We start from the raw sequence: 12,395 nt of genomic DNA, 5'->3' as shown, positions 1-12,395 counted from the left end.
ACTTTCTAAATTTTAATTGTAATTCCATATATCTAGCTTCATTTGCTAGATGTATTCTGTTTCTGTATGAATATAAAATGTACCTTGTAGTAAAAATAAATTGAAAAACATTGATTTAGAAGGTGTGTCCAAACTTTTGACCGGATAATGTATCTAACAGGAATGTAACAATATCCAAATCTCACGGTACGATATTTTCACGATGTACATCTCACGGTACGATATTTATTAAGCGACAAATTTGCCACAAGATTGTGCAAACATGAGAATAAAAAATTGTTGACAAAAAGAGTCATGTGTTGGTGAGTACTAGACCAGCACTTTAGACCAGGACTGTAGACTAAACCATGACTATAGACCAAACCAGGACTATAGACTAAACCAGGACTGTAACCAGGACTGTAAACCAGGACTGTAGACCAGGACTGTAGACCAGGACTGTAGACCAGGACTGTAGACCAGGACTCTAGACCTGTAAACTGGGACTGTAGACCGGGACTGTAGACCGGGACTGTAGACCGGGACTGTAGACCGGGACTGTAGACCGGGACTGTAGACCGGGACTGTAGACCGGGACTGTAGGCCAGGACTGTAGACCAGGACTGTAGACCAGGACTATAGCCTACACCAGGACTAAAGACCAGGACTATAGAACTCTTTTTAGTTCCAAAAAGCAGAACTAGAATGGAAAGAAAAATATTTAAACAAATGAATTTATAATTGTGAGGCAAAAATTGGAAGCTGAATCGTGAACTTTATATATTAGGAATAAAGTTGAACTCTCGTCTTGGCTCGTCTTTGTGGAAATCGTGCCTCATCTCATCCGTAGTGAGTGTCATCTCATCCCCTAATTATAGCCTCAATTTCCTCCGCTCCAAAAGCACACTTATTCATACTCCAGTGTCCTACTTTGAATGAAAGAGGAGTGAACTTCCGAATAGTCTCCGTACATAAACATAAACATAAACAAACCAGCTCGAGCCTCTGACTGAAACTTGTATTTAACGCCACTCATCCCAAACTCTGAATTAAAAAAAAAAAAGTATATTTTAAAGTTGCGTCAGGTCACCTTTTTGTTCTTATCAAAATGATTCAGTTTAAATATTTAATGATGTTTTTGTCTGAAAGTCTCCAGCGAAGCACTCTGCCCCATCTGCTCCTGTGCCCGGCTGTAAATAATTAAAACACCACATTCACTCTCAGATAGTGGATCCCATATTTTGATAATGAAAAGTGATTATTATGTGTGTTTATATAGTTTTTTAGATAAATAATAATCTGTTGTAGCGGTAAGAGCAGTTAAAATTCTAGTCTATACATTGAAGACTATGTTATATATTAGTTTGGTAATATTTTAAAAGAAACAAATGTCTGTTTTAACCTTTCTTTATCTAATTGAAGTTGGATAAATCTCATGACTCATTCTATCTGTGCCCTGATCGTTTTGGCCATTACTTTACCCAGTGCAAAAACGTTCATATTTTCACCACTAGAGGGCAGCAGAACACCAAGAATTAAACTTAGTCCACAAGAGTTGAGGAGGTATTGCAGCATCAGTCTAAATTACATAGAAGATATTGTAAGATATCATCAAAATCGTTGCGTTTGGAGATTTGCAAAAGGCATTGCACTTTCCACAGGCTTGAATTTGCTCGAAAATTCCCTAGAAATATGTCCAGATAATAAAAGTCCAGATTCTACAAGTACATTTGACAAATTTTAACCCTTGAAAATTAAATTTGACAGACCAGCCTTAAATTGTTTTTTAGATGCAGTAATCTAAAAGTGGTTCCTCGGAAAACTCTTCTCAAAGCAGGTCAGGGCAGAGTTGACAAAATGTTTTTTAATGACAAAACTATAAGGAGTTGGGAGCTAAACATTTTTGGACTTTATCTATTGGAAAGTGTGTGAACCTCCTAGAATTTTTTTGGAGATTTGGCGTGGAATGACCCAAAACTAGATTATCGAGTTGATGTTGTCTATACTAGAAAATGTATTTAAAACTTGCCCAAAAATTATAAGCAAATTAATTAAACACTGCAGGTCTAAAATTACCTTTCTGCACTTTTGTATTTAGCTTTACTGTCCATTCACTGTCTGTGTGATTCTTAAATGTCAACTAGCCTGCCTGACCGATATATCCATGTGTGCATATTATACCTTGTTATAAAGCTTAAACTCTCTGTATTATGTCCATTTAATCCAATTTACAGACAGATAAATGTCCTAGTAATTGGAGCCGCATCAATATTTATCTGTGGAGTAATTTATCTGTGTGTGACGTCGTACTGCCCCTGAACGCACCCCCAGAGTCAAGTCCCTCACATGTGTTTGTTTACAAGATCCATGCACAACACAGAGGCGCTGCTTTAAATGCTCTTATGTCTGATCCATGATACTGACTGATCAGACTTATTTGTGAAGACTTATGATCAGAGAGGAGCCTGTTTAAGTGCTGAGTGTTGAAAATGTGTCTGTTTTGAAGCTACTTCTTTTCTCTCTTAATGGTTAGTGTTTAGTTGCTATATGCCACACATAAACAGCCTGTTTTCTCTCACTTTGGCCTAATATAAAGTCACTTTTGTATTTTCTGCACTATTAGGCGCTCTGGATTATAAGACACACTGTCATTAAATGGTCTATTTTCAAACTTTTTTCACAAATAAACCACACCGAACTTGAAACAAAACACAACTTTTAGATGGGTCAGTGGGACTTTGTTTGTGGTGTTCACGGTGACTCTGGGCTTTGTTCAGTTGTGGCGTGTAGGGAGGGTGCTGTCTGGGACCGCTGCATTGTCGGCGTGTTCGCAGTGACTAGAAGTGGCACATTGCACTCGCTTTTTCTGTTCCTTCCTCTGTTCCGTTCCTCGTCGGCGTGGAGTGATGAGTGTGTCTGCGGGTGTTTTTCGCCGCCGTCGTGCTGGGACACCCAAGTGGATTCGTGTATAGGGCGCTCTGGATTGTGGGGTGCGCAGTCGTTTTTTGCTGGGGTTAGAGGCTAAAGAGCGTGCCCTGGAGTGTGGAAAATATGTTAAAATGGCTGTACAAACGTTACTGGACGCGCATTGATATGTTATGAGGTGTGAATGATCGGTATTTACACACATCATGAGTTACAGCGCACACAAATTTACCGCTAAACGCTGATAGTGATAGTTTACTTACTTTTGTTACAGGCTAGAATGTGATGGAAAAATCCCATTAGGTCGACCTACTGTCTTTAAATATGACTTTAAAGAGACAGAATAAGAATAAATGTCAACTAAATAAACCAAATTTAAAATCCAGTAGAGCCAGACCTAAGTTTTATAATCAATTGAAGATTTACAATAAATTTTTATATCACTAAATAGGGGTGTGTATTGCCTTGAGTCTGACGATACGATACATATCATGATTTGCATTTCACAATTCAGTATATCCCGATATATCCCGATACTGTATCAATGGATGATATATTGCGATTTATCAATAATTACTTCTAATAATAGAGTCAACTACACTTTCAAGAGAACACAATTGTATGAATTATAATGCCTTTTTTTTAATCATGAGAACAGGGAATGTAACTAATGAATTTTTGTGAAAATATTATTTAGAAAATCAATTCGGATGCATTTTGAATCGATTCGAGAATTGCGCAATGAAATATCACGATATATCACTGAATCGATTTCTTTCTTACACCCCTATCACTAAATATATCTGCTTTTATATCGGCAGCTCCAACTTCCATTTTATCGATATCATACTGGCCGCAAAAAATCCATATCGTTTGGAACCTAATGTCAACCCACACATTACAGGCACCTTTTAGTACATTGTCTGAAATTAAAGTGTGGATTAAAGGTGTTTTAGAGGTGTTTTAAATAAGGTTTTAAAACATGTGCTAATTATTTCTTTCTTTCTTTCAGAGTCTAACCTAAGTCAATGTGGTTTTCGAGGGTCTTCACACATTGGGTTACCGTACAGCACAAAGGTATGCTTCAATATTAACAAGGAAAAATATCTGATAAACCTAATTTACCAATGAGTGTGGTAGGCAAGTTATGTTTTTTTACAGTCTGCAAAATTTAAATATTGACAAATTGTGCACTGTGGTTGGTTTCATAGCGCAACTTTAATAATCTAATGTTTATTTTGGGCACATTTTGTGTTTTAGGGTCCAGGAGTGCCTCATCCATACGACAGTGGACACGTGGCCATGACGTACACAGGTCTCTGTTCACTCTTGATTTTAGGAGATGATCTGAGTCGAGTGAACAAACAAGCGATTTTAGCCGGACTCAGAGTTCTACAGCTGGAGGACGGCAGGTAAAGAAAAACATGAAATACTATTAGTTAGTTAAAAATACACAAATTCTGAATAACTAACTTGTATTGAGCAGTTTTGACTAGATTTGAAGTTTGAATGAATGATGAGTGTTTATTCGGACAGTAATGCATAGAACAAAACATATATGCATAGATATAATACAAAAATCAAAGACTTCTTTTCCATAACAATGAACAAAAATAAATGTCATGCAGATTTTAGATGTGTCCGAAAAGGAAGTAAGAGTAAGTAAATACTTATTTAACCCCATCCCTTTTTTCTACTGTCCCAGATTAACAAAGAGCAAATAGACTTCTCATTTCCTGTTCATTGTACGCTATAATTACACATTACACGCATGTCACTACAAAACAAACAACAACAACATACACATTATATACTATATACTATATTTTAACTGCACTTTTGAATACATTTCTATTTGGACAAAGTTTTAGTTCTATTTTCATGTTGTTCCATAATTTGACACTGCAAACAGAGATACAAAAGTCTTCTTTGTTGTTCGAGCACAAGGCGCTTTAAAGGGCCCATCTCATGCAAAATGAACTTTTCAGAGCTTTCTACCTTCTAAGAGTGATGTGTGGGCCTTGTATATGTCGCCGAAGTGGTTTTTAGATTGAGTCGGCGTTTTTTTAACAAATTGCAGCGTATTTCTGCCACCCTCCCACGTGACAATGAACTAAAGCTGCTACAAAGATGACGCGGCAGATACACCTATGACACGTTTGACGTAGCAGAAAATGCTTTGCACCCGCACCAGTGTACACGATATAAGTTTATCTACTAGTGTTTATTAATACTTTACCAATCAGTAATGTTCAGCTGATGTCGATGCGGTGCTTGAGCTTCGTGCACCTCAAAATCCTCGTCCGATTCCAGGTCCAACACATGCGGCTGAACGCGCTGTATCACCATGATGAATAAAAGTTTATTCCTACCGCTATCAGGGTGCACGCCTGTCTCAATAGTCGGTCTTTCATAGTTCCTGGTCTGTGACGCCTCCAAGAAATCAGTAAGATTTCATAACTATTGTGTAATGGATGTTCCAAAACCCAAATTGTGCTTGTATATGTGGAGAAAATACAACGTGAAAAGAGTTATTTTGCATGAGATGGGCCCTTTAAAGTTTAAAAAGCCTCTTAAGTTATAGTTGTCTTCACTTTCGCAAAAAGTAGCTGAATATTTACTTCATCACTTGCACAATTTGGTACATAACCAAATCGTTCAGTTTAAGTAATTTCACGTGAAAAAACAATGGATTAGTATGGTTGTTAAATTATTATTATTGCTCTTCTTTGAAGTTTCCACACAAGTTGACAGACATTTGGGAGTCCTGTGCACGAAGCCTCACATGGGCTCTCCTCTAATATAAATCAATAGGAAGAGAGTTCATTTCTAGGCCTTAAGACCCTGGGGCCTGGAACAATAGACCCGTTTGTCTCCCCGTCGACTCCCCTGCGAGGTCCTGATGTGAAAATGGTGATCTATAGTGTCCTCCCCTCCCTACCAGTGTAGTAAACAACTACACTGGTCTAAAAAGTTCTGTTTCTGATTAAAAATAAGTAAATGTAAAAGCGTACTGTACTGGAACAATAGTCAAAATAATAAAATCTCCATGGAGACAAATAAAACTAAAAATAATTCAACAAAAAAAAAAAAAATTCTTCATTATTTGTCTCCAAAACCAAAATGAAAAAATGGATAATGATTAGTTTTCTAAGTTTTAGTTTTTTGTGTTTAAATGAATAATGGAAAAAACAGATAACTGATATTTCCCGTTTACGTGACTTAAACTGTGATGCTGAAATGAGGCAGGACTGAACCAGGACTGAGTGTCGGGGCTGGCCCAGAGATGTGCCCGCGTAGACTGTCAGGACTGAGACTGGGACCGGACCAGGACTGATACCTGGACCTGGTTCCGTCCTGGTTCAGTCCTGGTTCATTGCTGGTTCATTTCTGGTTCAGTTCTGGTTTAGACCTGGTTTAGACTTGGTTCAGTTCTGGTTCCGTTCTGGTTCCATCCTGGTTCAATTTTGGTTTAGAACTGATTTAGACCTGGTTCAGTCCTGGTTCCGTCCTGGTTCCGTCCTTGTTCAGTCCTATTTCAGTCCTCATTCAATCCTCGTTCAGTCCTCATTAGGGTCTGTTTCCGTCCAGTTTCCCTCCTGGTTCCGTTCTGGTTCAGTCCTGGGTCCGTCCTGGTTCCGTCCTGGTTCCGTCCTGGTTCCGTCCTGGTTTAGTCCGGCATCACAGTTTTTCCATTTTTCCTGTAAACACAAAATCGAAAAACTTAAAAAACGATTCGTTATCCATTTTTTCATTTTGGTTTTGGAGATAAATAATGAAGAAAATAGTTGTTTTTTTGTTTTCTTATTTTTTGGTTTTATTTTGAAAAACGAATAAACGAATGATAAATGGATTTAGTGTTACAATGGTAACATGGTTTACAGTTCATAAACATGGACTTTACATAATATTTGCCCTTTAATGAATAAAACATGCCGTGTCCATTTCGAGTATTGTGGAAGAAATGACTAGAAATGATCTCACAAAGAGTGTTTTATAATCTATAGTCTTGTGTTAATGGAGCCATTGTGTTTTGTGTCTTTTCAGTTTTTACGCAGTGCCTGAGGGAAGCGAAAATGACATTCGCTTCATTTACTGTGCGGCCAGTATTTGCTACATGCTCGACGACTGGTCTGGGATGGACATTCAGAAAGCCATCGAGTACATTAGGAGCAGTTTGGTGAGTTACTGTGAAATGAACAATATAAAATAAACTTAAAGAACAAAAATGTGGCTGTTAGTAGGAGTAGGTAGAGGGTGCTCTTGGAAAAAGGATCAAAACTAAAGCGCAAACCAACTCCAGGCACTCCAAAAAAGTAAAAATTGCACGAGTTTGGTGAGTTACTGTGAAATGAACAATATAACGTAAACTTCCTTCAAGAAATATTGGCCCTGCTGATAAATACATATAAAATAACATAAAGTACTTGCTGACTTATTAAAAAAACGTAAAAAAAATAAAAATAAATATTGTCAACCATCCCAAGGTCTAACAAAAAAGAAAGCTCATTCAGTTTGGATTGCATATCAGAAAAACAAAACTGTATATATATTTTGTAATTTAGAAACTGGCCAATAAAAGGTCCAAAATATTAGAAATGTGCCAAGTGTTTATGTTTATCTGTCAAGCAGAAGTACTTCTATTCTGTGAGTTTTTAAATTGACACTAAACACCAAATCCACTTTTTGCTGTTTAACTGTGTATATGGTGTTTTCCTAACATAATGTACTACTTTTTGGCAACTTTGCAGTAGGGATGGGCATGATTAGTCGACTAATCGATAATTGATCATTAAGAATTTTGTCGATCACTTTCATTTTTAATCGACAAACCGAATGTAGGCTGCTCTGCGTTGCATAAGGAGACGAGGCTGTGTCTGACAGCACAAACACTGGAGCCTCACAGTCCCACAAAGAGCTGTTTTTTCAGCGCTTACAGTTTATGCAAATGAGCCATGCGGTCTTAAGTTTACTTTCTGTAAAATGTAAACAAATGTGTCAAAGTTGCATTAAACACATTATAATGTCAAACGGGCTGATGTGGTTCTATAGTGGTTATGGTTTATATGTTGTGAAGTTGAGTTTATTTATGCAGATTAGTAATAGTAATTATAATGATGATAATTGTAATATAAAAAATGTTAATGATTAATCAAAAATCGATCGTGAAATCTCCCGACGATCGATTAAGAAAATTTTATCAAATGCCCATCCCTACTTTGCAGCATTCTGGTCTAAATGCTTAACTCTATAAGTCTGTCCTGCCTTCAGTCTCTTCAGTTTTTCTGATCACAAACACCTGGCTGCAGGGACAGAGTTTGAAGTGTGGATACCTTTTAAACTGATGACACTGAAATGTGGTTGTGGGCAGAGTTTGGGTGTTAGGTCTGCTTTAAAGTTAACAAATACAAATTGTGTTTTTAGTGCAGGAAAAGACAAAACAAAACACGCTCATAGCATGAATGTGTACATATTTTAAAGGATGAACAGATTAAATTACCATGTTATTACGGTGTCTGTGCTACCATTTTTTTGTTTAAACATGCTTTTTTTTTTTCATTGTAATCCTAATTCTAAATTATTGGACATCAAAAGTAGCTGTGGAATTGAATATTTATAAAGATTAACTTCACATAAATCCTCTTCTTTCATCAACCAAAAAAGTCTTAAAAAGGAAGTGAAACTAGCCATTTGACGTCTTTTGGTTCTGGGAAAGACTGATCCTCTCGTGTCTTGTCTCTATTTTGGGATCGGTGTTTTAGTCTGTCGTGTTTGATTACATGACTTTGTATTGTTGTGTGCTGGGGTGTGGTTGATACTACCGGCTTACTCTCTCTCTGATAAAATTACATGTTAAACACTCAGGAGGAAACCAGCTGTCAAATGAGTCGCCTTAATGTAAACTTCGACAAAAAGCAGCCCTGACCTTGGTTTTCTTGGCCTAGATTTTGATACTGATACGGTGTATGGCCTGTAATTGCGTACATAAATATAATGCTTTGGTAATAGACACTGGGATGGGGAAAAAAACAGACAATTTTCTTAGAGATGAGATGAGATGATTTTCTGAAAGTGCAGAAATATCACTTTAAACCCGTATTTAAGGTTTTTCCATTTACATTTTAATTGGCTCAGTTTGTATTATAAATTATTTTTAAAAAGATATTGAGTATATATCTTCAAAACAACATTCACAATATTATTAATATTATAATCTGCCCATCTTTTTTCTACTGTTGAATACAATTTATTACACTACCCATCCCTGGTGTAAATGTTCCTATGTGTGTGACAGACAGACTTCCTGTGACATCAAATATTAGTTTTGTGATAGTCTTTGCACAGGTGATTACATTATATTATATCTCATGCTTGAATAGTTATTTATTTATTTAACGAGACAGGGACAGTGCACAATATACAATAACCTTAACAGAGATACTTTGCACCAGGTTGTAGCACCAGAGCTAATTTCTACCTGTTGTCCCTGGGCAGATTAATTGATTGATTGTATTTAATTGAGCTATTCAGCTGTTCTTCCTGGAGACCTATGGAGGATGTTTTGGGTTAAGTTGCTGAATGTAGAAAGAGGTATCTGCCTAAATGGCAAAGGAGAAATTTTTTCTCCTTTGCTATGGATTCTACCTGTGTTGATTCTTCTGCAGCTGGTCGCTCTCACAGGGACCCTCGCCCGTGCCCTCAGCCTGTGTGGTCAGCCTTACAGATTTACCACCGATAGCTCACCAAGATAGCAAAGACAGCGAGAGGAGACATGCTAACATTTTTAACAGGTAGCCACAATGCCTGGCTGCTCTGACATGCAGGATAGTGAGGCTTCGCGTATATTTTATAACGGCACGTAACCTTGTGCACAACAATTTAGTGCCCAACACATGGAGTGACAATCATCGCACTCTAACAACCTGATGACTGAGGGATTTTTCACATATCTGCCTAAACATCATGCTGTACTCTCTTCAATGCACAAATTTATCTCTTTGTTCCAAAATACCAAAATCTTTAAACTCTGTGATTTTAGAAAAAGGCCTTCCTTTATTTATAAGTAAAGTATTTCATTGTTCTGTTTTATATCTGTGTTTGTGTTCCATAACATATACAATGGTCGTGAGAATTAAATAAAAATGAAAATTAAATTAAATATGAAAAATGCTGTAAATGTTAACATCTGTCTCTACAGTCTTACGACAGCGGTTTTGGCCAAGGAGCAGGCCGCGAGTCTCACGGTAAGAATCTTTATTATTTTATCTTTAAATGTAGTCACCTTTTTTAGCTCTCATGTGCGCAGAGGTTTAGACATCAGATGGGCTTTGTTTTGGGGTCTTAAAAATGTATTACAGGACTAACTGGTTTAAAGGATTATCCATTAAAATCCCGTCTCTGTAGATACGCTGTGCTCATTTAATCCCCTGCTCAAATTAAACCCGTTTTCAGAGACACAAAGGGTGATTCTACACATCCACAGTAAAGTAGAAAGTGTGTGCTTTAGAGAAATAAGGTTAAAGTCAAAATATAACCAAGAACGCTGAATAATTTGTAATGAGGTCAAACGGCTGTAGGGTCAGTCCACATGAGTTAAACCCTTTGTCAAATTTTGATGAAACTTAGTATATGGGTAAATCATAGCCAGAAAAGCCAAACATTCACGTTTTAGTTTGATCAGACCAATGGTTTCCGAGATATCGCAGTTTAATTTTTAAACTTTTTTGCGTAGTCACTGAATTTCAGATTTTACTCAGCATCTACTGGTCTGATATCAAAAATAAAGGTATCTCTGGAAAGGGGAAATCATAAGGAATCCAAATCTGTAAACAGTTTCCAAAAAAATGTATAGCTATATACACTGAATGGATATTTGGCATGTCTTTAGATGGGGGTAAGTGAACTTCTAGGTAAATTTGTGTGAAAACAAAAAAAGAAAACCCAGATATAATTTTTTTCTGTTGCTGTCATTGAGGTCGGGGTGTCCCTTATTGTCAATTTCAAGGTCAAAACATAGATCAAATGTACTCAAATGCAAAAATTTAGATTCCTTATGCTTTCCCCTTTCCAGAGATACCTTCATTTTTGGATATTGGACCAGTAGTTGCTGAGTAAATGCAATTTGAACCACGCAAAAAAATGAAAAAATGTCATTGCAATATCGGTGAAACTGTTGGTCCGATCTTGCAAAAATGTGAGATTTTGGGCTTTCTTGGCTATGACTTACTAGCCAGACTCACCACCTAGTGCATCCGCTCAATTTAATTTGTCTCCAGCGACTAGGTCAGGGATCGAAATACACTAGACGGTTCAAAAAAACCCCGGAAGTGCAAGTTCGGGCACCGGCCAATCAGCGAAGACCCATACATTCTGTGCTGGCAACGATTTCGAGGATTTAAAGCCAGAATAAAGAGAATGTTTGGTGAATTTCATCAAGCAGAAAGATGTTATTGCCCTTCTTTCTACGGGATTTGGAAAAAGCCAAGTTAGCCCCGTTAGCTGCGCATTACGTACATCACGACCAAATAGCAGCGATTGGTTAAATAAAAAAAGTACCCGTCTACCGTCGAGCGAACGAATCCTAATGCTGCGAGGTCATACGGTTTCCATGAAGTGAAACCAGCTGATGAATCAGGCTAATGACTTACCCATACACCAGATTTCTTTGCATCTGGACAATGTGAGGGTTCAAATTGCATTTTTTTGGGGTGAATTGAGGTAGAATTACCCTATAGTAACATGTACAAAACTGTCTTTAAAGTGGCTCTACCTGTTTTATTTCATGTAATAAAATTAAAATTGTCTTTCCTCAGTACAGATATATTGTAAAATCATTGAAGCATTTTATTATTCACAACCCAGAAAGTACTGCTGGTGCGATATTAGCATGCTAGTTGGCTGCATAACCTCCACTCTGCTGAAGGAAATGTTGCTTTTTATTTCTCGTTTTTCATTTACTGTCCGTTGAAACGTGTAATTATCCTTATGCTGTTTTATGACGTCGGATTTCCCCTGCAACATCCACTTCCCGTTTCAGATTTTACCTTTTACAGACAGTGATCTTAAATTGGTTGATTACACAGCAACATCTGGACAGATTTACGCCCGCAGCCCACACACACTTGGCCCCGGCTCCTGTTTGTTTCCCCGCACGTGCCTGAACACAGATAAGGAGGTTTTAATGTGTTGAGAGGAGCAGAGATCGTAAAAGCTGTTGACAGAGAAGAGGGAGGGAGGTGATGGAAGGCTCTGCGGATAATCGTTACAGTAGCGTTGACATCTGGGGGAAGAATCAATCTACAAGATTATAATTTGGAAAGATGATAACATTTGAGGGCTTCTGTTCCAACTGATAAACTATTAGAGCTGTGGAGACAAGATCATACTCGATATTGATATGAAGGGAAAGCCTCGAGACTAACGATTTCTGTATTACAATGGGCTCTATTGTGTGAAGAATCCCTCAGTCGTCCAGGTAGAATCCATGGCGA

The 12,395-nt window shown here is 37.5% G+C and overlaps 1 protein-coding gene across 1 annotated transcript in view; it reads left to right on the top strand.

Annotated features, from left to right (window-relative positions):
- pggt1b (protein geranylgeranyltransferase type I, beta subunit) overlaps positions 1 to 12,395 on the top strand; it is a 28,127-nt gene that overhangs the window by 2,006 nt on the left and 13,726 nt on the right. The window contains exons 3-6 of the mRNA XM_020920591.2: positions 3,917 to 3,981; positions 4,165 to 4,316; positions 6,952 to 7,084; positions 10,103 to 10,148. Of these exons, the coding sequence (XP_020776250.1) occupies positions 3,917 to 3,981; positions 4,165 to 4,316; positions 6,952 to 7,084; positions 10,103 to 10,148 (396 nt within the window). The remainder of the gene's footprint in view (positions 1 to 3,916; positions 3,982 to 4,164; positions 4,317 to 6,951; positions 7,085 to 10,102; positions 10,149 to 12,395) is intronic.

The sequence above is a fragment of the Boleophthalmus pectinirostris genome, unplaced genomic scaffold (genome assembly GCF_026225935.1).
Source record: "Boleophthalmus pectinirostris isolate CB_2022bp ecotype Guang Dong unplaced genomic scaffold, ASM2622593v1 HiC_scaffold_4, whole genome shotgun sequence".
NCBI classification, from domain to species: domain Eukaryota; kingdom Metazoa; phylum Chordata; class Actinopteri; order Gobiiformes; family Gobiidae; genus Boleophthalmus; species Boleophthalmus pectinirostris.
Note: the sequence above shows the minus strand (reverse complement) of the source record. Positions and strands in the feature narration are given on the sequence as shown.